Genomic DNA, 26,767 nt, shown 5'->3' with positions numbered 1-26,767 from the left:
CGGGGGAGAGCCCGTATTCAAACTCTACGCTGTATTACAAAGAAGACAATCTGTGAGTGTAATTGCTTTTAACCTTTTAATAAATTGTTACGGTATCACGCTATGTGAGGCATTTATTTTGAGGTCTTATGGAGATGCATCTGCTGTAAAGATCAAGGAGGCGACTGTTCGTTCTGGTGTGGTGGGGGACGGCCAAAAGTGTCCCAAGGCTTGAATAGACCTGAGTGGAGGTCTATATATCCGGTGAGTGTCTGCTCACAGGGTGTTGGTGAAGGTGATAGGAAGACCAGTTGACTCACCTCTGAAGATTCTTATAGAAGGCTTTAGGCGGATGTTTTATGATTCATGTGAACTTTTTATAAATTATTAAGCACACATAGCAATAGTTGTGTGTGTATGCGCAACCTTCGTTTGTATACTGTTTTTCACAATTTAGCTCACTGCACTTCTCGCCACTACCAGAGCTTTCTGTTGGTGGCACCTGATTGCTGCTGCAGTTTTCTTTTCTTTTTTTTTATTATCATTAATTTAATTTTTTTTTAAAATAAAATTGCCCTTTTTTTTCTTTTTCTATCCCCCCCCCCCACCCCCCGATCCAATCAGCATGATCGTTTCTAATAGGCGTCAGCCTATGAGAGCAATCCTTTTTCTTGCCACTGCAGGGGACAGCCAAGTGACAGGGCTATCCCCAGTAAAGCGCTGCTTTAAAGCGGTATTGTCACCATAAAAATCAAATTTCAACAGCAACTGATCTGAGTGTATTAAGTGCTAATCCTGCATTCAAAACTTGCAAAACTTTTTCTGCTGTTATGGTTTGGAGTTATCACATACTTTAGGAGCACTGGCCCTAGTGCCAAACAGTGCCAAAGAGTTGCATGCTGGGAGTTCTTTTTATCTACAATATATTCCTCCTCTTCCATTTATTTCCCTGCCTAGCTGCTTATCAGAAACACCCTCTGATCACTTGTGTTTACAAGCAAGGCTGAGGTGACTCAGTGATTGGATATGTAAATAAAAAAAAGACAGTGCAGTTGCTAGTATACACCTCAGTGGGAGTGTCTGAAGACTCTGGGAGGAGGGCAGCTAATGAATACACAATGAGCAAGAGAAGGGAGGGGGAGGGGGGGAAACAAGAGTCAGGGAGGAAATGATGTCAGCATTAGCTTGGCAAGATGGCCACTGCCTAGAATAGGATTCTCTGCTTTTCCTTTATAAAATTCACAGGAATCATTACGTGGATAGCACAATACATCTGTTATGTAAGTAGAAGTAGTATTTATCTACTTATATATGTGTTTTTTATTTCTAGGTTAGCATGGGTGTCGCTTGTTCTTTAAGGTGCTTACAAACGCACTACCAGCGGCAATGACGGGTCCGCCGAACCCTCCCGCTTGGCGGTATTTTAGCCGACAGTAGTGCGTGTGTACGCGCTGTCGGCGGACTGATAAGGCTGTTTATGAACGATCTGCTGAGCGGCAAGAGCCATGGCTGCACCCCTCTACATATGCCACTGCACAGGGACATTGCATCTACTGCTCAACATTCAAACATACAGCTTCCAGACAGTGTTTGGAAACCTTTTATTACGATCATTGTGATTGGGTCTCATACTGATCATGCAGCAAGATTCCAGCTGATTGGCTCTCAGTCCTGCTCTCCAGGCTCCCGCCATTAGCCTGTATAGAGCTGACTTTTAGCAGAGATCTGGGGTAGCCGCTGCTCTAAACAGTCACCCACTATTTGTACCTGTATGAACTCTTAGTATTAATTAGTTAAACAGATAAAACCTGCAGGGGAGAGAACTTGCGGGCTGGTGGGTGCATCAGTCTTGCGTTTGCTTGCAAATATTTGCTTGGGTGGTTTTTGTGGACTGTGCACATGCCAAGGAGGAAGTCATGTGGAGTACAATGTAGGCCTCCAGCCATGGTGGTGTGTTCCACCAGCTGAGCAGAACGAGGAAATCCAACCTACACTGAGATTTATACAGCATGTGGGCCCTTGGGTGTGTTAACTACAGATATGGTGGTAAAATAAATTACTCTGACAGGATGTGCGCATCCCTTAAAGCAGTGCTGTCCAACTTCATGGGCATGGAGGGCCATTTTTTTTTCAGACCCCATGGTGAAGGGCCGAAGGTTCTTGCTAGAGCCCCCCCCCCCCCCCCTCCGGAAAAAATGCAATTAAAGGATAATTAGATTGGCAGCACTTTTCACAAAATGCAATTTAAAATAATGGTGAAGTTACGCGCGCCAGAAAACATGAGGGGTCCATTGAGCGGCGCGCGTCGAAAAATGGGTGTGGCCATGGACCAGAATGCGGGTGTGGCCACGGGTGGAGACAAATTTACATGAACTTAGCAATGTGGGACATTAGATTAGGACAGTGGTGGTGAACCTTTTGGAGGCCGAGTGTCCAAACTGCAACCCAAAAGTCACTTATCGCAAAGTGGCAACCGCAATTTAAACTACATACAAACGTTTTAACTCATACATGAACATTATGGAAAATCCAAGTTGAAAATAAACTGTGAAGATAAACAATTTCATCCATCCTACTCCTGAAAAATGTGGTTTTTTTTTAAAAAAACCTCCCAGTTTTATTTTCCGTTTTAAAAAGCTAAAAAAGTAGGTTTAATGCTATTGTCTCATGATGACGATTCAGCTTTTCCATAGTCTCAGAGTTCGCAATCATGTGACCCCCAACAAGACAAATTCAGCAATCATGAGGCCCCCAACAAATCATGAGGCCCCCAACAAGACAAATTCAGCAATCATGATGCCCCCAACAAGACAAATTTAGCAATCATGAGGCCCCCAACAGCATCCATCTGAAAATGGCGCCTGTGAATAATGGCGCACAGTGTTGCCGCTAATCCGTTTGCCGCTTATCGCTATTTAACGTTAAAGCCTTATTGTTATTTAGCGTTAAAGCCTTATTGTTATTTGGCGTTAAAGCCTTATTGTTATTTAGCGTTAACACACAGAACCCTCTCTGTACCTATCCCTAACCCCTAAACCCCCCGGTGGTGCCTAACCCTAACCCCCCCCTGGTGGTGCCTAACCCTAACCCCCCCCCTCTGGTGGTGCCTAACCCCCCGGTGGTGCCTAACCCTAACCACCCCCCTGGTGGTGCCTAACCCTAACCACCCCCCTGGTGGTGCCTAACCCTAACCACCCCCAGTGGTGCCTAACCCTAACCACCCCCCTGGTGGTGCCTAACCCTAACCACCCCCCTGGTGGTGCCTAACCCTAACCACCCCCCTGGTGGTGCCTAACCCTAACCACCCCCCTGGTGGTGCCTAACCCTAACCACCCCCCTGGTGGTGCCTAACCCTAACCTTGACAGTGTTACATTAAATCCATTCATCATTTTGCAGTTTAATAACTTCTGCAGTTTGGCTTATGTAGGGCGCTATTGATAAATAACGTTAGTGTGTGCCACTATTGATAAATAACGTTAGTGTGTGCCACTATTGATAAATAACGTTAGTGTGTGCCACTGTCAGGCATGGACTCACCCCCACCGCCAGCGGTAGTGCGAACGCCGCGCTCGCGGCTGACGTCATCGGGACCCCGAATTTCCGGTCTGTCCCGGCGGCATCCTCCTCCGCTCAGCGTACCACCAGGAGCATGTCTCAGCAGGGCAGGGCAACGCGCGCACGCACGGAGCGTCACGCCCTTTATGCCCTGAGGAGGAAAATCACATGAGCAGGCTGCCGGGACAGTTGCCGCCTCCTTCCTGACATCATCGGGGGGGGTGGAGTTTGCTGAAGTGACAGTCTGCATTTAAGCAGCAGACTGTCAGTATTCTGTGTCCGCTGTAGCGATCACACCTGTGTTAGCTCTCGGATCCACAGTATACTTATATATTGGTACTGCCAATATATAAGTACTGGAAGAAACATACCATTGTGATTTATCTGTGCCTTTGACCTTTTTGCTCGTTCTTGACCTTGCTCTTGCCTAATCCTCTTGTACTTTTGCCAATCTGATCTCCTGTTGCCGACCTTGCTGTACCTCTCGTTTTCGCCTCTGATCTGTGATACTGTACCTTGATATTCCGATCTCCTGTTGCCGAACCCCGGCTCGTTATTAGACTCCGTCCTAGCCTCCTGATTCTGTACCTTGCTGTATTGATACTCTGTTGCCGAATTTTGCTTGTTTCACTATCCTCCTCCAGCGGGCCCTTGCCGCTGGACGGAAGTTTGCCGCTAGCAGTGTGTCTCGCCACTGCGTAGTGCCTATTACTGTTGCACCAATCACTATACACCTTGAGTGGGCAGGGGTTAGTTTATATATCGGATTGTCGGTGAGACTGCAGCTCACCCATAATCAGATATACGTCTGTGTGCCGGTGATACTGCAGATTACCGGTAATCAGACACTCTCTGCGTCCACCTATCGTCACAGATCGTGACAGTACAGCGGACCAAAAAATGGATGCTCTGGTCCAGCAGGTTAACACTTTGACGACAGTCGTCGCTCAATTAAACCAGACCGTTAAAGATCAGCAGGTCCAGCTTAACCGACTAGCTGAGGTTGTGCAAAACCTGCAAGCACCAGTTAATCCCGCTCCTGTATTACCGGTTGAACCCAAAATGCCGTTACCCAAATTGTTTTCAGGATAACGCTCCGATTTCCGTAATTTCCGGGATCGGTGTCAATTATATTTTCAAATGCGTCCCATTTCCTCTGGTTCTGAGTTGCAAAGGGTCACGCTCATAAAAACCCTTTTACAAGGAGACTCACAGACATGGGCCTATAGCCTACCCTTGGGTCATGAGGCTCTTACCTCTGTAGAAATTTTTTTCGAAGCCATGGCGGTCGTGTATGACGATCCAGATACTTCCGCCACAGCTGAGAGGAAACTAAAAAGACTCAAACAGGGTCAGAATTCAGTGGAAACCTATGCTGCGGAATTCCGCAAATGGTCATTTTCTACCAGGTGGGAGGCGCAGTCTCTTTTGGATCGCTTCCTAACGGGGTTGTCTGATTCTGTGTCGGAATTAATGCTAAGTCATCCTGAACCTAGAACTTTAGATGAGGCCATAAGTCTTGCCATCAAAATAGACCGCAGAGTACGTTTTCACAGGTCTACCAGGCAGCGACCCTTCATGCGCTCACAACCTTCCACAAGTGTTACCACTTCCTCTTCTACTGAGGAGCCCATGCAGCTGGGTCACTCTAAATTATCCGAGACAGAGAAATTGAGAAGGAGAAAAGAGGGTCTGTGCTTATATTGTGGGGACAAGGGTCATATTGCCTCTGTTTGTTCCAAGAAGCCGGAAAACTTCTCCGCCTAGGGTTAGTCGGGGGTACTACCCTGGGCGAGAATTCCGTACCTCCAAAAGATAAAATCTTATTTCCCATTTCCATTTCTTGGGACAAACAAGACATTGCACTGCAGGCTTTTATTGATACGGGCGCTGCAGCCAATTTTATGGATTATAATTTAGCACTTAAATTAGGCATACCGGTGGTTCCTCTTGAGAAACGTATCATAGTCACTGCAATCGACGATTCCCCATTACAAGATAGTCAACCTGTCTCTATCACTCCTGAATTAATCTGCACCGTTGGGGTTTTACATTGTGAAAAATTACGATTTTACCTTATCAGAATGCCTTCTTGCTCGATTATATTGGGCCTTCCCTGGTTACGGTTACATTCTCCACAGATTGATTGGTCTTCTGGTCAGTTGCTGTCTTGGTCAACCTACTGTCAGAAGCACTGCATATCAAAATGCCCTCTTCGTTCCACTCAATTAACCCCTCAAGGTTTACCTCAGCCTTATAGCTCCTTCGCTGATGTGTTTTGTCCACGATCGGCCGATTCACTACCACCTCATAGGCCTTATGACTGTCCAATCGAGCTTAGACCAGGAACCATGCCCCCTAGAGGTCATCTTTATAATCTCACGGGACCCGAAAAGGTGGCCATGAGGGAGTACATTCAGGAAAACTTAGATAAGGGGTTCATTAGACCCTCTAGATCACCCGCGGGGGCAGGATTTTTCTTCGTAAAGAAAAAAGATGGGGGGCTGCGTCCCTGCATCGACTATCGAGCTCTTAATGCCATAACGATAAAGAACCGATACCCACTCCCCCTGATTGATGATCTTTTTTCTCAGGTCACAGGTGCCCAGATCTTTACTAAACTAGATCTCAGGGGAGCTTACAATCTGGTCAGAATTAGACAGGGTGACGAATGGAAGACGGCATTTAATACTCAGGATGGGCATTACGAGTACCTAGTCATGCCCTTTGGTCTGTGTAATGCCCCCGCTGTTTTCCAAGAATTAGTTAATGACATTTTTAGGGAGGTGGTAGGGAAATTTGTGGTCGTTTATTTGGACGACATTCTGATTTTTTCTCGCAATATCAGGGAACATAGATCTCAGGTCCAGTATGTATTACAAAAGTTACGGGAGAATTCATTATATGCCAAGTTGGAGAAATGTTTGTTTGAAGTCAATGAAGTCCCATTTCTTGGCTATATCATTTCCAGATCTGGGTTAGCTATGGATAGCAGTAAAGTTGCGGCAGTTTTGGACTGGCCGCAACCAGTTGGTCTAAAAGCTTTACAACGTTTTCTGGGGTTTGCTAACTATTACAGGAAATTTATAAAGGGGTACTCCGCTCTGGTAGCTCCCCTCACTGACATGACTAAGAAAGGGGCTAATGTTAGCAGTTGGTCTCCCGAAGCCATTTCTGCTTTTACGAGTCTTAAAACTGCCTTTTGTTCGGCCCCCATTTTGCACCATGTCGATTCGTCCAGGCCATTCATAGTGGAGGTAGACGCATCAGAGATCGGGGTTGGGGCAGTCTTGTCACAGTACTCCGGATCACAAGGGAGACTTCACCCTTGCGCGTTTTTTTCGAAAAAATGTTCTGAGGCAGAGAGGAATTACGATATCGGGAACAGGGAGCTATTAGCCGTGAAGTTGGCTTTTGAGGAGTGGCGACACTGGCTGGAGGGGGCGGAACATGTGATTACGGTCTATACGGATCATAAGAACCTGGAATATCTGAAGGGGGCTAAGAGGTTAAATCCCAGGCAGGCACGGTGGTCTTTATTCTTTTCTAGGTTTGATTTCATCATCACGTTTAAACCTGGAAGCAAAAATATCAAGGCTGATGCTCTTTCACGATGTTTTGACATTGAATCAGTACTGCCCTCCGAACCAGATCCAATTTTATCTGAGAAAATTGTCGTAGCCAGTATAGACTCTATGAGGGATATTGCCTCTGTCCTGCTTCCCTACCAACAGGATAGTCCAGTAGGGAAACCGTCTGACCTCATGTTTGTACCGTTACAGTTCAGATTACAAATACTTCAATTCTTTCATGCTCATAAGCTAGCTGGTCACCCTGGAGTGGCTCGAACTAGAGAATTATTGTCCAGGAGCGTCTGGTGGCCTTCGTGGAGGAGTGATGTTGAGGATTTTGTTGTGTCTTGTTCAGTGTGCTCACGGAGTAAACCCTCACGTGTATCTCCGATGGGTACCCTCCAGCCGCTGCCTATACCCTCCGAGCCCTGGACTCATGTATCCATGGATTTTGTGGGGGAATTACCACCCTCGGACGGTAATACGGTGATTTGGGTCATTGTGGACCGATTCTCTAAGATGGCTCATTTTGTACCTTTGAAGAAACTTCCTTCCGCTAAAGAACTTGCAGATCTTTTCGTAATCCACATTCTTCGTCTTCACGGGGTTCCTGAGAACATAGTATCTGACAGGGGGGTGCAGTTCATTTCAGAATTCTGGAGAGAATTTTGCAAGGCATTAGGGATCACCCTCTCCTTTTCATCTGGGTTTCATCCCCAAACTAATGGGCAAACGGAGAGAATGAATCAGTCCTTGGAACAATACCTCCGATGTTATGTGGCAGACAATCAAACAGAGTGGGTTCAGTACTTACCATATTCTGAATTTGCCCATAATAATCTTCGGAGTTCTTCCTCTGGGTTTTCACCTTTTCAAATTGTCAATGGAAGGTCACCAAGGTTTTCATCACTCCCTGTCAGGTCCTCACCTTTTCCTGCCCTAGAGGTCTGGCAAGAGACGCTAAGAACTCTTTGGAGGGAGGTTAATAATAATTTAAGGAAAACAGTCTCGGCCCAGAAACAACAGGCTGACCGAAGGCGTTCTCCTGAGTGGGAGTTCTCTCCCGGAGATCTTGTCTGGATCTCCACTCGGCATATCGCCTTACGACAGTCATCAGCTAAACTTGGACCTAAATTTATAGGTCCATATCCTGTAGCCAAAATGATCAATAGGGTATCTTATCAAGTGACATTACCTCAGTCAATGCGGGGAGTAAGAACATTTCATGTGTCATTGCTGAAACCCGCAGTACAGGTGGACTCTGGTCCCCCTCCTGTGCTTGTTGACTTGACGGTGAACCTGAGTATGAGGTTGAGAGAATTCTGGATTCCCGGTTTGTTCAGAATTCTCTTCAGTATCTGGTTCATTGGAAGGGTTATGGTCCGGAGGAGAGATCCTGGGTACCAGCACATCAATTTCATGCACAGGAACTCATACGGGAATTTCATGATACAAACCCTGATAGACCTTCATTGGCGCGTTCGGAGACCACGCCTCAGGGGAGGGGTAATGTCAGGCATGGACTCATCCCCACCGCCAGCGGTAGTGCGAACGCCGCGCTCGCGGCTGACGTCATCGGGACCCCGAACTTCCGGTCTGTCCCGGCGGCATCCTCCTCCGCTCAGCGTACCACCAGGAGCATGTCTCAGCAGGGCAGGGCAACGCGCGCACGCACGGAGCGTCACGCCCTTTATGCCCTGAGGAGGAAAATCACATGAGCAGGCTGCCGGGACAGTTGCCGCCTCCTTCCTGACATCATCGGGGGGGTGGAGTTTGCTGAAGTGACAGTCTGCATTTAAGCAGCAGACTGTCAGTATTCTGTGTCCGCTGTAGCGATCACACCTGTGTTAGCTCTCGGATCCACAGTATACTTATATATTGGTACTGCCAATATATAAGTACTGGAAGAAACATACCATTGTGATTTATCTGTGCCTTTGACCTTTTTGCTCGTTCTTGACCTTGCTCTTGCCTAATCCTCTTGTACTTTTGCCAATCTGATCTCCTGTTGCCGACCTTGCTGTACCTCTCGTTTTCGCCTCTGATCTGTGATACTGTACCTTGATATTCCGATCTCCTGTTGCCGAACCCCGGCTCGTTATTAGACTCCGTCCTAGCCTCCTGATTCTGTACCTTGCTGTATTGATACTCTGTTGCCGAATTTTGCTTGTTTCACTATCCTCCTCCAGCGGGCCCTTGCCGCTGGACGGAAGTTTGCCGCTAGCAGTGTGTCTCGCCACTGCGTAGTGCCTATTACTGTTGCACCAATCACTATACACCTTGAGTGGGCAGGGGTTAGTTTATATATCGGATTGTCGGTGAGACTGCAGCTCACCCATAATCAGATATACGTCTGTGTGCCGGTGATACTGCAGATTACCGGTAATCAGACACTCTCTGCGTCCACCTATCGTCACAGATCGTGACAGCCACTATTGATAAATAACGTTAGTGTGTGCCACTATTGATAAATAACGTTAGTGTGTGCCGTTTTTCTTCTTTTTTCCCTGTGCGCCATTATTATGCAGTACTAACGATAAATAGCGATAAGCGTATCTTTTTAATGCGGCGCCATTTCTATGCATAGGCACTGTGCGCCATTATTCACTGATACCCCCCAACAAGACACATTCAGCAATCTAGAGGCCCCCAACAAGACAAATTCAGCAATCGTGATGCCCCCAACAAATCATGAGGCCCCCAACAAGACAAATTCAGCAATCATGAGGCCCCCAACACGACAAATTCAGCAGTCATGAGGCACATAAATAGACAGCATTTCACATAAATAAGCAGAATGCCCCTTTAATATGGTAGACACCTCTCACCTGGCTTCTAAATTCTCCTCTACTGGCTGCTGTGCCAGGCAATTGTGTTTTGGGCCGGATTGGGGATGATGTGTGGGCTGAAATGCCAGGTGACAGGTGTCCCCCCAGTTGAGGTAGTGACAGGTGTCCCCCCAGCTAGATAGTGACAGGAGCACCCCCCCAGGCTAGATAGTGACAGGAGCACCCCCCCAGGGTAGATAGTGACAGGAGCACCCCCCCAGGCTAGATAGTGACAGGAGCACCCCCCCAGGCTAGATAGTGACAGGAGCACCCCCCCCAGTTAGATAGTGACAGGTGCCCCCCACTTAGATAGTGACAGGTGCCCCCCACTTAGATAGTGACAGGTGCCCCCCACTTAGATAGTGACAGGTGCCCCCCACTTAGATAGTGACAGGTGCCCCCCACTTAGATAGTGACAGGAGCACCCCACTTAGATAGTGACAGGAGCACCCCCCTAGCTAGATAGTGACAGGTTCCCCCCACTTAGATAGTGACAGGTGCCCCCCCCCCCCCAGCTAGATAGTGACAGGTGCCCCCCACTTAGATAGTGACAGGTGCCGCCACCCCAGCTAGATAGTGACAGGTGCCCCCCACTTAGATAGTGACAGGTGCCCCCCACTTAGATAGTGACAGGTGCCCCCCCAGTTAGATAGTGACAGGTGCCCCCCCAAGTTAGATAGTGACAGGTGCCTCCCCCAGCTAGATAGTGACAGGTGCCCCCCAGCTAGATAGTGACAGGTGCCCCCCACTTAGATAGTGACAGGTGCCCCCCACTTAGACAGTGACAGGTGCCCCCCCCAGCTAGATAGTGACAGGTGCCCCCCCAGTTAGATAGTGACAGGTGCCCCCCCAGTTAGATAGTGTCAGGAGCCTCCCCAGCTAGTGACAGGTGCCCCCACCAGTAACGAGCCCGTTACCTCGGTGTCCCCGCTGGCCTCTCCGGTGTCCCCGCTGGCCTCTCCGGTGTCCTCGCTGGCCTCTCCGGTGTCCCCGCTGATGATGCCGCTGCTGCCTCACAGATCAGACCTCACAGATCGCGGCGACTGAAGCAAGCAGAGCGCGCGCATGACACCCGCGCGGCAGAACGTCACATGCGGAAATGACTAATGATTCACTTCCGCATGTGACGTACTCCGTGCGGGTACCATGCGCCCTCTGTTTACCTCAGTCGCCGCGATCTGTGAGGTCTGATCTGTGAGGCAGCGGCAGCGGGGGGACATAGGAGAGGCCAGCGGGGACACAGGAGGCCACAATACGAGGGAGCAGGCATGGCGCCGATAGCGCAAGCCATGCCTGCATCCCAGGGACACGAGCGGGCCGCAGCAGGTGGCCTGGCGGGCCGGATGCGGCCCGCGGGCCGCCAGTTGGACAGCACTGCCTTAAAGGATACCTGACCTGAGGCGTAGCTATCTAGGGTAAGCACAAAGGTATATTCATGCTGGATCCACTTACATTTGTGCATTGTCCATGCCTCTCCTTGTTCCCCTTGGTCCCGTAATCATGCCTTGAAAAATGTGACCTTTGGCTAAAGTAAAATTTTCAGACAGGAAAAGGCAGGCTTGACAAGATGTTCCCTCCTATCACTCTCCTCTTAAGGGGAATGAATGGGGCGGGGAAGAGGAGGGAATGGGAGCTGATGGGAGGGAACATCTCATTAAGCCCGCCTCTTCCTGTCCGAAAATCTGGCGTAAGGCTAAAGTCAAACGTTTCAAGGAGTTATTATGGGGACTGGGGGGGACAAAGAGACATGTTAATGCGGAATTTGGGGAAAAATCATAATTTTGTTTGTAAACATAATCAGGAACTGTCATTTCATGACTTTAGTGGTTAATAGCAAAGCCCCCACTGATGCCGTTGACACCAAATTTGCTATGCATGTTAAGTAGAACTCCTTGTCATTTTTGAGGAAATGAAGAACATTTACGTGAAATTTCCTGTAATCGTAATTCACAGAATCACAGTACGATCATCACTGTTTTGCCAAGTTGGGATACGTACCTCAGTAGAGGGAAGGCTCTGGATAATCCATTCCAGAGGCTTCCCCTCCCCCACGCCGTCGCTGGGACCCCCTGAAGCTTGTGGGCGGAGCTCGGCCACACTGTGCAGAAACAGACGGCTCGTGCCTGCGCAGTAGGAAGGAGCCGTACGGGTTTGACTTTTCCCCCCGACCCCGAGCGGCGGCTGCGTGCTACTGCACAGGGAGGAGCTATCCTGAGCCTGCACACTGCAGCTGCTCTCGCTCACGTACGGGACCACGCCTGTGAGCTTCCAGGGGCCCGCGGCATCCAGCCATGCTCTGCAGGAGGATGTGGGGAGCCTATGGAGGATCCAGAAGATTCACTCCTCTAAGATTGCCTCCTCTAAAGTTACAGGTTTACTTTAAAGGACACCCAAGGTGAAAATAAACTAATGAAATAAACAATTGTATCTATCCTCCTTCTCCTAAAATTTACTTTTTAAGATATTCCACAGTTTTATTTTATATTTAAATCTACTTTTTAAGTTTTTTTGTTTTGTTTTATTGTTTTTGCTCATTGACACATTCATTGAAGTTTATTATTGACCCTTTTTATCTCTTTCCTGCTCTCAGAAGCCATTTTCTGCCAGGAAAGGGCTTTATAGTTGGAATGTCTTATCAGTGAGGGTCACACTGTAGTCTGACCCAGTCTTGACTCAGACAGGAACTGCCACTTTCATACCTGATATTTAACTCTTTCAGGCAGAGAAAGACAAAAAGGAACACAGCCTAGTTATTAGTGTGCTAGGCACTGTACATACACATGTCTATCTCATTATGCCACATGTCACATCGGGTGTCCTTTAAAACAGAAGGTAGTTGTGATGATTCAGCTGTAAGTGAGCAACTGCGGTTTCCCATGATGCATCACTCCTGAATATGCAAATCATCTGTTTATGCCCCGGGAAGCCCCTGCTATGCAGTGATGAGGACCAGAAAGTCAGAAACAGGCTTGTCTGCATGTTGGGTTGATGTGGCTCTGTAACATGTATAAGCTATAGGCTCGCTGTACACAGCGGCTCTAGATGTAAGCCTGGCTTTAGGGGCATAAAGAGATGTATTGCATATTCAGAAGTGGAATGGTGGTGGTGGTGAGGGGTAGAGATGGGCCGAACGGTTCGCCGGCGAACGGTTCCAGGCGAACTTTGGGGGTTCGCGTTCGCCTGCATCAGGCGAACTTTTGCGGAAGTTTGATTCGCCCCATAATGCTGTATTGAGCAAAATTTTTAGCCTCCATTTCACTGTCAGCAGACATGTTATTGTCAAACACACTGCTTGAGAACCCGCCCACCCTCCCTTCAAGCTAGGTCCTTTATACCATTTGACTCAGTTGTCTGACTACACTAATTAGTTATGGGACAGCTGCTACACACTCTGCTAGGGAGATTTTAATTGGCCTCCCTCCTCCCTTCTACCTATTCCCTCCTCCTGGAGGGAGAAGGCTCTCTTCTGCCAGGGAATTATACTATTTTAAAAACCAGTATACATCATACCATAGCTGGGAATACATACATGAGTATACATCATACCATAGCTGGGGATACATACATGAGTATACATCATACCATAGCTGGGAATTGAACCCAGATCTCACTGTGTGGTGGGCACGTCACCCTAAGCACTGTACCACTACAGAAGTAAGTGAAGCTAGCCTAAAATTTAACATTTATGCTCAATGCAATAGAACCATTAGGTTGCTTAAAGGAGAACTGTAGTGAGAGGTATATGGAGGCTGCCATATTGATTTCCTTTTAAGCTATACCAGTTGCCTGGCAGCCCTGCTGATCTATTTGGCTGCAGTAATAATAATAATAATCCAAACATTTGTATAGTGCTTTTCTCCTGTCGGACTCAAAGCGCTCAAGAGCTGCAAGCCACAGGTACGCGCTCAAGAGGCCACCCTGCAGTGTTAGTGAGTCTTGCCTTGAACTCCTTACTGAATAGGTACTTGACCTAGCCAGGATTCAAACCCTGGTCTCCCATGTCAAAGGCAGCGCCCTTAACCAGTACACTATCCAGCCACTGTAGTGTGAATCACACCAGAAACAAGCATGCAGCTAATCTTGTCAGATCTTACAAAAATGTCAAACACCAGATCTGCTGCATGCTTGTTCAGGGTCTAGGGCTAAAAGTATTGGAGGCAGAGGATCTGCAGGATAGCCAGGTAACTGGTATTGCTTAAAAGGAAATCAATATGGTAGCCTCCATATACCTTTCACTACAGTTCTCCTTTAAGCAACCTAATGGTTCTATTGCATTGAGCATAAATGTTAAATTTTAGGCTAGCTTCACTTACTTCTGTAGTGGTACAGTGCTTAGGGTGACGTGCCCACCACACAGTGAGATCTGGGTTCGATTCCCAGCTATGGTATGATCTGGTGTTTGCCATTTTTGTAAGATCTGACAAGATTAGCTGCATGCTTGTTTCTGGTGTGATTCACACTACTGCAGCCAAATAGATCAGCAGGGCTGCCAGGCAACTGGTATAGCTTAAAAGGAAATCAATATGGCAGCCTCCATATACCTCTCACTACAGTTCTCCTTTAAGCAACTTAATGGTTCTATTGCATTGAGCATAAATGTTAAATTTTAGGCTAGCTTCACTTACTTCTGTAGTGGTACAGTGCTTAGGGTGACGTGCCCACCACACAGTGAGATCTGGGTTCAATTCCCAGCTATGGTATGATGTATACTCATGTATGTATCCCCAGTTATGGTATGATGTATACTCATGTATGTATTCCCAGCTATGGTATGATGTATACTGGTTTTTAAAATAGTATAATTCCCTGGCAGAAGAGACCCTCCTCCCTCCAGTAGGAGGGAGGAGGGAATAGGTAGAAGGGTAGAGGAAGGCCAATTAAAATCTCCCTAGCAGAGTGTGTAGCAGCTGTCCCATAACTAATTAGTGTAGGCAGGCAAATGGTATAAAGGACCTTGCTTGGAGGTGGGCGGGTCCTCCAGCAGTGATGTGTATTTAACTGAATTAGGTGTGGCTCCAGGTATTACAGCTTTTGAAACATGTTTTCTATAATTTTTCCAGTTGATAGAATTTTTTTAAACTTTCAAAGTTCGCCTCCCCATTGAAGTCTATTACGGTTCGCGAACTTTTTTGCGAACCGAACCTTTCGCGGAAGTTCGCGAACAGGGTTCGCGAACCTAAAATCGGAGGTTCGGCCCAACTCTAGTGAGGGGTGGTGGATGGACAATACTAGAAAGCTGAAAAACCATATTAATATCATAAATCTGGTCATACAGTGTGTTTACTCTCCGGGCAAACTTTCTTTTATGACTATTGTCTGCCTTCCCCTTCAAGTCACAATCAATCCTAAATATTCTAAGTTCTTTGTTATGCAATGCTGCACATTGTCTCTGCCCTAGGATCTGCTGGAAGACAAACTACCTTCTGGGAGGTAGAGGTGTGGCCAAATTGCCGTTCACTCCTCCTCCAAAACACTCAATTTCCTTCTAATTGAAGTCAATGGTGCCGAAGGGGGGGGTCAACAAGAGAAAGTTGACTTAGGCCTGGGAGCCAATTGCAATCGCAAATCGCTATCACAATCGCTAGCTGTTTTTTGCAAGCATTCTGTAAGTGATTTCAGGATCAGGAATGAATTCTGGCAATTTTTGAAGCGTTTTTATAAAGGTGCTGCTGATTTGAGTGTGATTGCGAAAAGGATTCTGGGAAAAGCAGGTGATTCTGGGTAATGCAAATGCTTCAAAATTGCTCACAAATCACTTTGCACAGCGATTCAGGAGCAATTTTGCAATGCACCAATACTTTACATTGGAGCACAATCGCTCCCGAAATACATGACCTGCGATTGCAATAAACTATAATCGTGATCACTCTAGTTGGTTCAGCTCCATTGACTTTTATTGGTGACGCGGTTTTAGGGAATCACTGGTGATTGACGGCGAACCACAAACCCTGCTCTAGTAGGTGCCGGGCCTGACAGATATTACTGTAAAACCGTAACGGCCGGTTTAGACGAACGACTGACACATTTACCGCTGGGATCTACCACATCTTGCATTTAGATGAATGGAAGTATTCATCTTAATGTGTGTAGGGCTAATTGACGGGGGTCTCATTTGAGATGCAGTCACTCAAATTTCCGGAGATCCTACGTTCTCAGTTCTGTGTACCCCTGGGCAGGGGTGTAACAAGAAGTCACTGGGCCCCCCCGCAAAACTTTGGATGCCCCTCCCCCCTTGCTTTCTGCACTGGTAAGCACACAAATATCAGTTATCACGGTTTAGTGAATCAGGCCCCTTATCAGAGTAGCATAGTGAGCGCTACAAACTTAAGCCTGCTAATTGGCAATGGCATGCGTCCTCCCCTGAGCCCCTGCAGGTTCCTAGCGGTCCGATGCTACTCTGATAAGGCGTGTTAACTTTGATAGCATGTGATAACTTTGATAACGTGTGATAACTTTGATAGCATGTGATAACTTTGATAACGTGTGATATTTAATTTTTCACGGTTTAGTGAATCAAGCCCATAGTGTGCATAAAACACATACAGAAAACCGACAGATGAGTGTTCTCCCAGCCTCAGCTTATTACACTCACTCTGTCCATCTCTGATGGAGCAGAACTGGCTCTGCAGACTTCAACAGCAACAATACAGTGCAGAGTACTTGGGGAGGTTTAGAGAGGTTGGGGCCTGAGTACTGTACACAAGACCCTGCTGAATGCTGAATAGGGACTGCCTACAAATCTTTGTCTATAAAACTTTGTATGATTCCTTATCAGTGGCTGAGCAGATGTAGTCATTAGAAGAATTGTGTAGAGAGCAGAAAGCTTTTTCTCTCTGTGCCCTTAGTTATCAGTCTCTCAGGACAGGTAAAAGATACTTCTCCCCATGGGGTCCACCGTGGCTTCTGAGCCCCCCTGTGGTTGCATCCCTTGCTGCCCTTGCTGGGTCTATTGTCACGCCCCTGCCCCTGGGGGCTCAAAACGTGACAACAAAATTCCAGGGACTCATGTCAAATGCTTGTCTGCTCGGTAGAAGAGAAGCATTTTAGCATTGGCCTAACGATCCAACGTTAGCTGTCCGTCTGAGCTGACCCTAAATCTGCTCATATGTTTTTCACCATTGATACACACTTCCTGAATTCAACAATATCACAATAATGTCACAGGCACTGAGCACTTTTGTACTCCTGACGAAGCCTCCCATTGGTGGGGTGAAACATGTAGGATGGTGTATACTGTTTACATGGCAGTGTGAGCTGGGGTGGAACCCCTTAGCTCTGTGACAGGGACTCCTGATTTTGACTTACCCCCTCCAGTACACTGCCTATTCACTTCACTTGGAAAATGATCAGCACAATTTACAATTTTTATTTATTGAAAGTTACGTTTTAGATTGTCGCTCTCCTCTAAACAAGGTTAATTACTGTGATATCATGTCTCACCATTCCAAGCCATGCCGTGTTTGAGGTTCTGGACGTCGTTGTACAGGATGTGACCGGCGGCGCCGGCGGCCTGGGTGAATTCCTGCAGGCTCATGCTGCATAGCCGCTCCCCCGTGATGTCGAACTCCTGGAACGGGATGCAGCTGGCGTCCAGCTGGTTGGTGTCCACAAACTGCTGCAGCCACTCCCACACGTGGAACTTGGTCCAGTACTGCGGGTGGATATCGTGCCACTGTCCCATGTAGAACCCTGCAGACAGGCCAACGTCACAACGTTACAAATTACCAGGGTACAAGAAGAGTTGGCAAAAGTTGTACATATTCTGGACCACAGAGGAGGAGTGGAGCCCAAAAGCATAAAATTATTAAAAGGTTACAATCCCATAAGGTAGCTTACCTCAAGGACGACACCACTTACATTACAAAAATATATATTCAACTAGCTGACCCGCGGCGTAGCATACGCCGCATAAGAGGGTAGAGGGTAAGAAGGGGGTATTGGGAACAGTGATGGGGAGGGGGGTTGGACCCCCCCCCCTCAACTGGGTCCCCCATGTGTGCTCTACCTCCAGCTTAAGCACAGTAGAAGCCGCCACTATTAGTAAGAGGCAGCGGGCGGGGATGACTCACCTCTACCGTATTCCATCGTGCGTTCCACCGTCGTCACTTCCTGCAATGCCGCACACTGTATTGGTGTAATTTGCCTTTTTAAAACAGAAGGAAATCTGCAATAATTCAGCTCTAAGTGAACATTTGTGGTTACCCACAATGCACTGCTACGAAATATGAAAACTACCCCTTTTCCCCCTTGGTAAGCCAAGCAAGCATCCAGAGCTGCTGGTGTATAGCAAGCATATAGCTTTAAATTTTACACAGTCATATCAAGCCCACATGTAGACAGCCTGTTTCAGACTTTTGGTCCTCATCAGTACATGGCAGGGATTGATACGGCTGTATGACATAGGGCTTGGACCAGTACAACAGAGTAACCAAGCAGCTCAGGGTGACCCAAACCACTCGTAATGTATAGGGGGATAAAAGGGACCAAAAAGACCTCCTACTAAAAAAATCAAAGCTTGGTGTAATTTGCCTTCCTAAAACAGACAGAAATATGCAATTATTCAGCTATAAAGTGAACATTTGTGGTTACCCACAATGCACTGCTACTAAATATGCAAATAATTCCTTTTCCCCTTAGTAAGCCAAGCAAGCATCCAGAACCACTGGTGTATAGCAAGCCTATAGCTTTAAATTTTACACAGCCATATCAAACCCACATGTGACAGCCTGTTTCAGACTTTTGGTCCTCATCTGTACATGGCAGGGATTGATATGGATGTATGAGATAGGGCTTGGACCAGTACAACAGAGTAACCAAGCAGCTCAGGGTGACCCAAACCACTCGGAATGTATAGGTGGATAAAAGGGACCAAAAAGACCTCCTACTAAAAAAATCAAAGCTTGGTGTAATTTGCCTTCTTAAAGGACTTCCGAGGCCAAAATCTGCCCCCAAAACGTAAAAAAAGTTAACTACCTGAATGACTGTGTGCCACTCCGCCTGGTCCCCTCTGCTCAATAGCCCCCCCGAAAGGCTGCGACCCCACGGTCCGGGTCGGTATCTGCAGCCTGCATAAAGATGGCCGCCGGAGCTGGCCACGGCTAGTGTTGGGCGAACAGTGTTCGCCACTGTTCGGGTTCTGCAGAACATCACCCTGTTCGGGTGATGTTCGAGTTCGGCCGAACACCTGACGGTGCTCGGCCAAACCGTTCGGCCATATGGCCGAACTAAGAGCGCATGGCCGAACGTTCCCCGAACGTTCGGCTAGCGCTGTGATTGGCCGAACGGGTCACGTGGTTCGGACCCGAACGCGCTCTGATTGGCCGAACTGTCACGTGGTTCGGGTAAATAAATACCCGAACCACGTCATATCTCCGCCATTTGTCTGTGGGTTTAGCTTTGGGTAGGCAGGCAGGGTAGTTCGCGCTCCAGCCACGCTAGCCAGGGTCCCCCCCAGTCATTGTGTGTCGCTGCTGGGAATAGTAGTACACCGCTCGCTCAGCATTCTGTTTACTGCCACTCTGTGTACCTCGCTCAGCCACACTATATAGCATTCTGTTTACTGCCACTCTGTGTCTGCTGGGAATAGTAGTACACCGCTTGCACAGCCACACTATATAGCATTCTGTTTACTGCCACTCTGTGTACCTCGCTCAGCCACACTATATAGCATTCTGTTTACTGCCACTCTGTGTCTGCTGGGAATAGTGGTACACCGCTCGCTCAGCCACACTATATAGCATTCTGTTCACTGTTCTGTGTCTGCTTGGAATAGTGGTACACCGCTCGTTCAGCCACACTATATAGCATTCTGTGTACTGTTCTGTGTCTGCTGGGAACAGTAGTACACCGCTCGTTCAGCCACACTATATAGCATTCTGTGTACTGTTCTGTGTCTGCTGGGAACAGTAGTACACCGCTCGCTCAGCCACACTATATAGCATTCTGTTCACTGTTCTGTGTCTGCTGGGAATAGTGGTACACCGCTCGCTCAGCCACACTATATAGCATTCTGTTCACTGTTCTGTGTCTGCTGGGAATAGTGGTACACCGCTCGCTCAGCCACACTATATAGCATTCTGTTTACTGTTCTGTGTCTGCTGGGAATAGTGGTACACCGCTCGCTCATCCACACTATATAGCATTCTGTTCACTGTTCTGTGTCTGCTGGGAATAGTGGTACACCGCTCGCTCAGCCACACTATATAGCATTCTGTTCACTGTTCTGTGTCTGCTGGGAATAGTGGTACACCGCTCGCTCAGCCACACTATATAGCATTCTGTTTACTGCCACTCTGTGTACCTCGCTCAGCCACACTATATAGCATTGCGTACTCTGCCAGTCAGTGTGTATATTGCTGGGATCAGTAATACTCCACTCACCGTCAACCACTATATGAGCTCAACATGAGTTCCCCAGAGACCTCCGCTGTGAGCAGCACTCCCAACAACAGCAACAGCCAACGCCCCACGCAAGCTATAACATCCACCCCAGCAGCCAGTGGTCAGCAGCAGCCCTCCCCGGAGGAGAACGTTGTGTCCATCAGTCCGTCGCCAGAGCGATTAATGAGGGCTGCCATTGAGGAGATGATGGGGCCTGATGTGGAGGAGGAGGTCTGGCTCAGGCCAGCATCCCAAGTTAATGTTGAGGACGATGAGGGGTCTGTGTCTGGGGATGTTGGGGTGGCAGAGGTGGTGGGTGGGTCAGACTCAGGAGAAGAGTTGTATGATGAGGATGATGATCGGGACCATCTGTATGTGCCTCAGAGTCCGACCCCGGAAAACATGTTGTATCGTGTGTTTAGGTACTAAAATCTGCGTTCCCTCCCAGTAGTGTTGGGCGAACAGTGTTTGCCACTGTTCGGGTTCTGCAGAACATCACCCTGTTCGGGGTGACTATATAGCAGACTATATAGCATTGTGTTTAATGCCACTCTGTGTACACGGCTCAGCCACACTATATAGCATTGTGTTTACTTCCACTCTGTGTCTGCTGGGAACAGTAGTACACCGCTCACCCGCCACTGTATAGCATTGTGCTCTGTGTCACTGCTGACAATAGTGGTACACCGCTCACCCACCACTGTATAGCATTTCTGTACTGCCACTGTACTGCTGCCAGTCAGCGTGTACTTTAAGGATAAGTGAAATGAGGAAGAAATCCGGTGAAAGAGGGAGGGGCAAGGGAAGAGGTGTTTCCCCTGACGGTTCACGTACAGGCCACAGGGGAGCACCCAAGAAAACCCACTCAATACTGCCCATGTTGTCCAGGACAACAACCCTCACAGATCCAAAAGAACAGGACCAGATAATTACTTGGATGACCTCTCAAGCGTCCAGCAGTGGGTTAAGCAGCACCAGCACATCACGCACGAGGTCCGAGTCCTCAGCCAGTTAAAGTCTGGGCTTTCTTTGAAGACTGCACTGAGGATGTTACCATGGCGATTTGCAAGGTGTGCAAGACCCGCCTGAGCAGGGGGAAAAGTATTAACAACCTCTCCACCACCAGCATGAGCCGCCACATTCTATCCAAACATCCCACTCTGTGGGCAAACGCGGCAGGACAGGGTACCACCAGCAACACTGCCTCCCTTGGGTTCACCAGACTCACCACCAGACCCGCCTCAGCAGCAGCAGTAGCCCAGCCATTGCGTGGTTCACAACATTCACAAACATCAGACGATGCTGACACTGTCACTTTCCGGACTAGTGCTCTTGAGGTCTCCCAGTGTTCATCAAACACAACAACCAACAGCCCTTCGGTGTGCAGCGCTACGGTTGAGTTGTCTGTTTCTGAGATGTTTGAGCACAAGAGGAAATTGCCAGCAAATGACCCCCGGGCCGTGGCAGTAACAGCCAGCCAGCATAGCCAAGCTTCTGGCCTGCGAAATGCTGCCATATCGAGTGGTGGAGACAAACAGCTTCAAGGGCATGATGTCAGTGGCCATCCCACGTTACGTGGTTCCCAGCCGCTACCACTTTGCGCGCTCTGCAGTGCCTGAGTTGCATGAGCACGTGGTCAGCTAAATAACCCGAAGCTTGAAGAATGCCGTTGCCTGCAAGGTTCACCTCACCACTGACACCTGGACGAGTGCGTTCGGCCAGGGTCGATACATCTCCCTTACCGCGCACTGGGTGAACCTTGTGGAGCCTGGCAGCGATTCCTCACCTGCTACGGCGCGGGTGTTGCCCACGCCGCAAACAGCTGGATAACAACAGCAGCACCTACCTCTCTGACTCCTTCTCCTCCAACGCATCTCAAAGCTGTACCTCATCCGGAAATGCTAACCCAGCACCAGCAGCAGTAGGATCGTGGAAGCAGTGCAGCACAGCTGTTGGCATGCGTCAGCAAGCGTTGCTGAAGCTGATCTGCCTTGGGGATAAGCAGCACACAGGGGAGGAAATTTGGAGGGGAATAAAGGAACAGACGGATTTGTGGCTGGCACCGCTGGACCTGAAACCGGGCATGAAGCTAGACACCTGGCACGAACTGGCAATGTACGCAATAGAGGTGCTGGCTTGCCCGGCAGCCAGCGTTATGTCGGAACGCTGTTTCAGTGCTGCCGGAGGCATCATCACAGATCGGCGTATCCGCCTCTCCACAGAAAATGCAGACCGTCTGACTCAAATTAAAATGAATCAATCCTGGATTGGAAACGACTACGCAACACTCCTGGACCCCAACCAAGTAACATGACCGATGAACATCTGGGATGGTTTAGCGTTTCCGGTCCCTGTTTATTGAACCTCTCATCTGTATTACATTTATGACTGCATGGCGGCAAAAAGCATTGCTGCTATATCCGCACGCTTTTTGTCCTCATGCAAGGCCTGGGTTGTTGTGTCTCACAAAGCGTGGCCTTCTCCTCCTGCGCCTCCTCCTGTTCCATCACGTGTGCTGCTGCTGCTGCTGCTGCTGGGTTAGCGTTGCCGCGTGGTCCCTGTTTATTGAACCTCTTATCTTTATTACATTTATGACTACATGGCGGTACAAAGCATGCTATCCGCACGCTTTTTGTCCTCATGCAAGGCCTGGGTTGTTGTGTCTCACAAAGCGTGGCCTTCTCCTCCTGCGCCTCCTCCTGTTCCATCACGTGTGCTGCTGCTGGGTTAGCGTTGCCGCGTGGTCCCTGTTTATTGAACCACTTATCTTTATTACATTTATGACTGCATGGTGGTACAAAGCATGCTATCCGCACGCTTCTTGTCCTCATGCAAGGCCTGGGTTGTTGTGTCTCAAAGCGTGGCCTTCTCCTCCTGCGCCACCCTCCTCCTGTTCCATCACGTGTGCTGCTGCTGGGTTAGCATTACCGGTCCCTTTTCCTGGAACCTCTTATATGTATTACATTTATGACTGCATGCCGACAAAAAGCATGTTACCTGTGCAAAGAAAACAGACATTTCCCGCATTTAAAAGACAGTTTTCCCTTTGAAACTTTAAAATCGATTTTCTCAAAAACTATAAGCTCTTTTTGCTAAATTTTTTTTTCCTCTTGTACCCACTCCCAAGGTGCACATACCCTGTAAATTTGGGGTATGTAGCATATAAGGAGGCTTTACAAAGCACAAAAGTTCGGGTCCCCATTGACTTCCATTATGTTCGGAGTTCGGGTCGAACACCCGAACATCGCGGCCATGTTCGGCCTGTTCGGCCCGAACCCGAACATCTAGATGTTCGCCCAACACTAGCCACGGCTGCGCAGTCCGCGGCTGCGCAGCTCTAGGGCCAACCCCCAATCCACGTAACAGGCAGCGTGGATCGGAGGGTTGGCCCTAGAGCTGCGCAGCCGTGGCCAGCTCCGGCGGCCATCTTTATGCAGGCTGCAGATACCGACCCGGACCGTGGGGTCGGAGTCTTTCGGGGGGCTATAGAGCAGAGGGGACCAGGCGGAATGGCACAGAGGGTGCGGACGGCGTCCTCCTTGCCTTACAAAGTCATGCAGGTAGTTAACTTTTTTTACGTTTTGGGGGCAGATTTTGGTCTTGGAAGTCCTTTAAAACAGAAGAAACTGCAATAATTCAGCTGTAAGTGAACATTTGTGATTACCCACAATACACCGCTACTAATTATGCAAATTATTCTTTTTCACCCTTAGTAAGCCAAGCAAGCCTATAGCTTTAAGTCTTACACAGACATATCAAACCCACATGTGACAGCCTATTTCAGACCTTTGATTCTCATCAGCACATAGCAGGGATTGATATGACTGTATGAGATTGGGCTTGGACCAGTACAGCAGAGTAACCAAGCAGCTCAGGGTGACCAAAACTACTAAGAATGTATAGGGGGATAAAGTAGACCAAAAATCCCTCCTACTAAAAAAAAGCAAAGCTTGGTGTAATTTTCCTTCTTAAAACAGAAGAAAATCTGCAATAATTCCGCTATAAGTGAACATTTGTGTTTACCCACAATGCACTGCTACTGAATATGCAAATTATCCCTCTTAGCCCTTGGTTTGATATGACCCTACTTCTTCTTCTTGCTTGGACCAGCCCCTTCTTCTTGCTTGGACCGGCCCTGGGGGCAGGGCACTACTTCTTCTTCTTGTTTGAAGGTTGAGGCACTTACTCTATTATATATATAGATAGCACAAGGCAACGCGTTTCGTGGGCCAGAACGTCTCACTTTATCAGGCCCGGTGGATAGCAAGAATCAGCATTGGGCGCAACCCGGCACAGATTGTCGGCCTGATGAAGTGAGACGATTGGGATCACGAAACGCGTTGCCTAGTGCTATTAAATTTATTTTTGTAGTGGTGTCGCCCTTGAGGTAAGCTACCTCATATGATTTTAACCTTTTAATCATTTTATTATTTCGGGCGCCTCTCCTTCTCTCTGGATCATATACACACCCCTCTCCCTTCTGAGGGGTGACCTCCTCGAGCCTTTGGGCTCCAGATATTCTTTTCTGGAGTGCGACCGACGTATAGTTCCTGTCCTTACCCGCCTGGAGACGGTTATTCTCGGCAAGTGTCATTGGATGGTTGCCCAGACATGTAACCCACCTTGGTGAGTAGTACCACACTTTTTGAATTGTGCACCACAATCAACTTCACAATATACTACACTACACTACACTTTGAGGACTTTGTCCCTCTATCTATGTAAATATATGTATTTCTCTACCAAACATTGTGTTTGATTGACTTTAAACTTTATTCCCATCCTTTAAATTGATATATTACTAATATTAAAATGTTAATATGAAGGAAAATGAACCAGGATAGAAAGGACCAGTGTGGCTTGAATTATAAAACAACATATTTTTCTTATGAAATCTTTATGGTATGCGTGACTAGGGGTGTGATGGGGGCGTGATCAGGGGTGTGCCAGGGGTGTGGCTTAAGTGTCCCGCTTTCTCATCTCACAAAGTTGGGAGGTATGCTATTTTGGCACCCCGGCGCTAATGCAAAATATCTGCTATTGGGCGTCATGAAAATTATTGTTTTGCAATTTGTTTTGAGAATTACCATTTTGAAATGTATTGTTTTAGGGATTTATTGTTTTTTGTATTTACGTTACTTGAGGAAGAGGGGTTTTAGGGTTAGGCGTCAGGAAGAGGGGTTTTAGGGTTAGGCGTCAGGAAGAGGGGTTTTAGGGTTAGGCGTCAGGAAGAGGGGTTTTAGGGTTAGGCGTCAGGAAGAGGGGTTTAGGGTTAGGCGTCAGGAAGAGGGGTTTTAGGCAGGGGAGTAACTAGACTTAAAGGGAACCTGAAATGGGTGATTAACATTAAAATATACATACCTGGGGCTTCCTCCAGCCCCTTCCGGCCTGATCGCTCCCACGCCGTCCTCTTCTCCTTCTCCGTTTGCCTGCAATTGGCAATTTCACACACACTCCTGCACATGGTTTTTGTTAGCGAATGGTGGGTTTCTTTGCTAATTGGCTGCACTTATGGTTGGGGAGAGGGAGGAGGAGGGCCCCCCCAAAGCCTCTGGGATGGCAGGGGTCACAGGGGTGATTGCTACACCCATGGTTTTAGGGTTAGACACCAGGAAGTGGGATCTTAACCACTTAACAACCAGCTAACGCCCATAGGCGTCGGCAGGTCTTAAGTGGTTTACCATGGAAACGGCCGCTCAATCGCCTTTCCATGTCAGTTCACGGAGGGTGTCTCCGTAAACAGCCGGAGAGCCGCCAATCGCGGCTCGCCAGCAAAATGTAAACATGCGGGGAAGAAATCCCCGCTATTTACATCATACGGCGCTGCTGCGCAGCAGCGCCGTAAGGCAGATCGGCGATCCCCGGCCTCTGATTGGTCAGACCCCCCGGCAGGACATCCCCCTAGTGGGGAAAAAAGGGGGGAAGTCTGGTCGCCCTGGCTTCAAAGTGATCTGTGCTGTGGGCTGGAGAGCCCACGCAGCACAGATCGGACCAGCATAGGCTGAACAACTGAAGTTGACGAATATGGAGGCTGCCATATTTATTTTCTTTTAAACAATACCAGTTGCCTGGCATCCATAGTGTCTGAATAACCCCAGAAACAAGCATGCAGCAAAGCTTGTCAGATCTGACAATAATGTCAGAAACACCTGATCTGCTGCATGCTTGTTCAGGGGCTATGGCTAAAAGTATTATAGGTAGAGGATCAGCAGGATAGCCAGGAAACTGGTACTGCTTAAAAGAAAATAAATATGGCAGCCGCCCTATCCCCCACACTTCAGTTGTCCTTTTGGGTTAGGCATCAGGATGGGGGATTTTAGGGTTAGGAGTCAGGAAGGGAGGTTTTAGGGTTAGGCGTCAGAAAGGGGGGTTTTGGGGTTAGGCATCAGGTAGGGGGTTTTCGGGTTAGGTGTCAGGAATGAGGGTTTTAGGGTTAGGCGTCAGGAAGGAGG

At 48.2% G+C, this 26,767-nt stretch overlaps 1 protein-coding gene across 1 annotated transcript in view; it reads right to left on the bottom strand.

Annotated features, from left to right (window-relative positions):
* EHF (ETS homologous factor) overlaps window positions 1-26,767 on the bottom strand; it is a 161,308-nt gene that overhangs the window by 35,943 nt on the left and 98,598 nt on the right. Inside the window, exon 3 of the mRNA XM_068261473.1 lies at window positions 17,376-17,624. Coding sequence (XP_068117574.1) covers window positions 17,376-17,624 — 249 coding nt within the window. The remainder of the gene's footprint in view (window positions 1-17,375; window positions 17,625-26,767) is intronic.

This window comes from Hyperolius riggenbachi, chromosome 11 (genome assembly GCF_040937935.1).
Source record: "Hyperolius riggenbachi isolate aHypRig1 chromosome 11, aHypRig1.pri, whole genome shotgun sequence".
In the NCBI taxonomy this organism is placed as follows: Eukaryota; Metazoa; Chordata; class Amphibia; order Anura; family Hyperoliidae; genus Hyperolius; species Hyperolius riggenbachi.
This window is presented reverse-complemented; position numbering and strand designations above follow the sequence as displayed.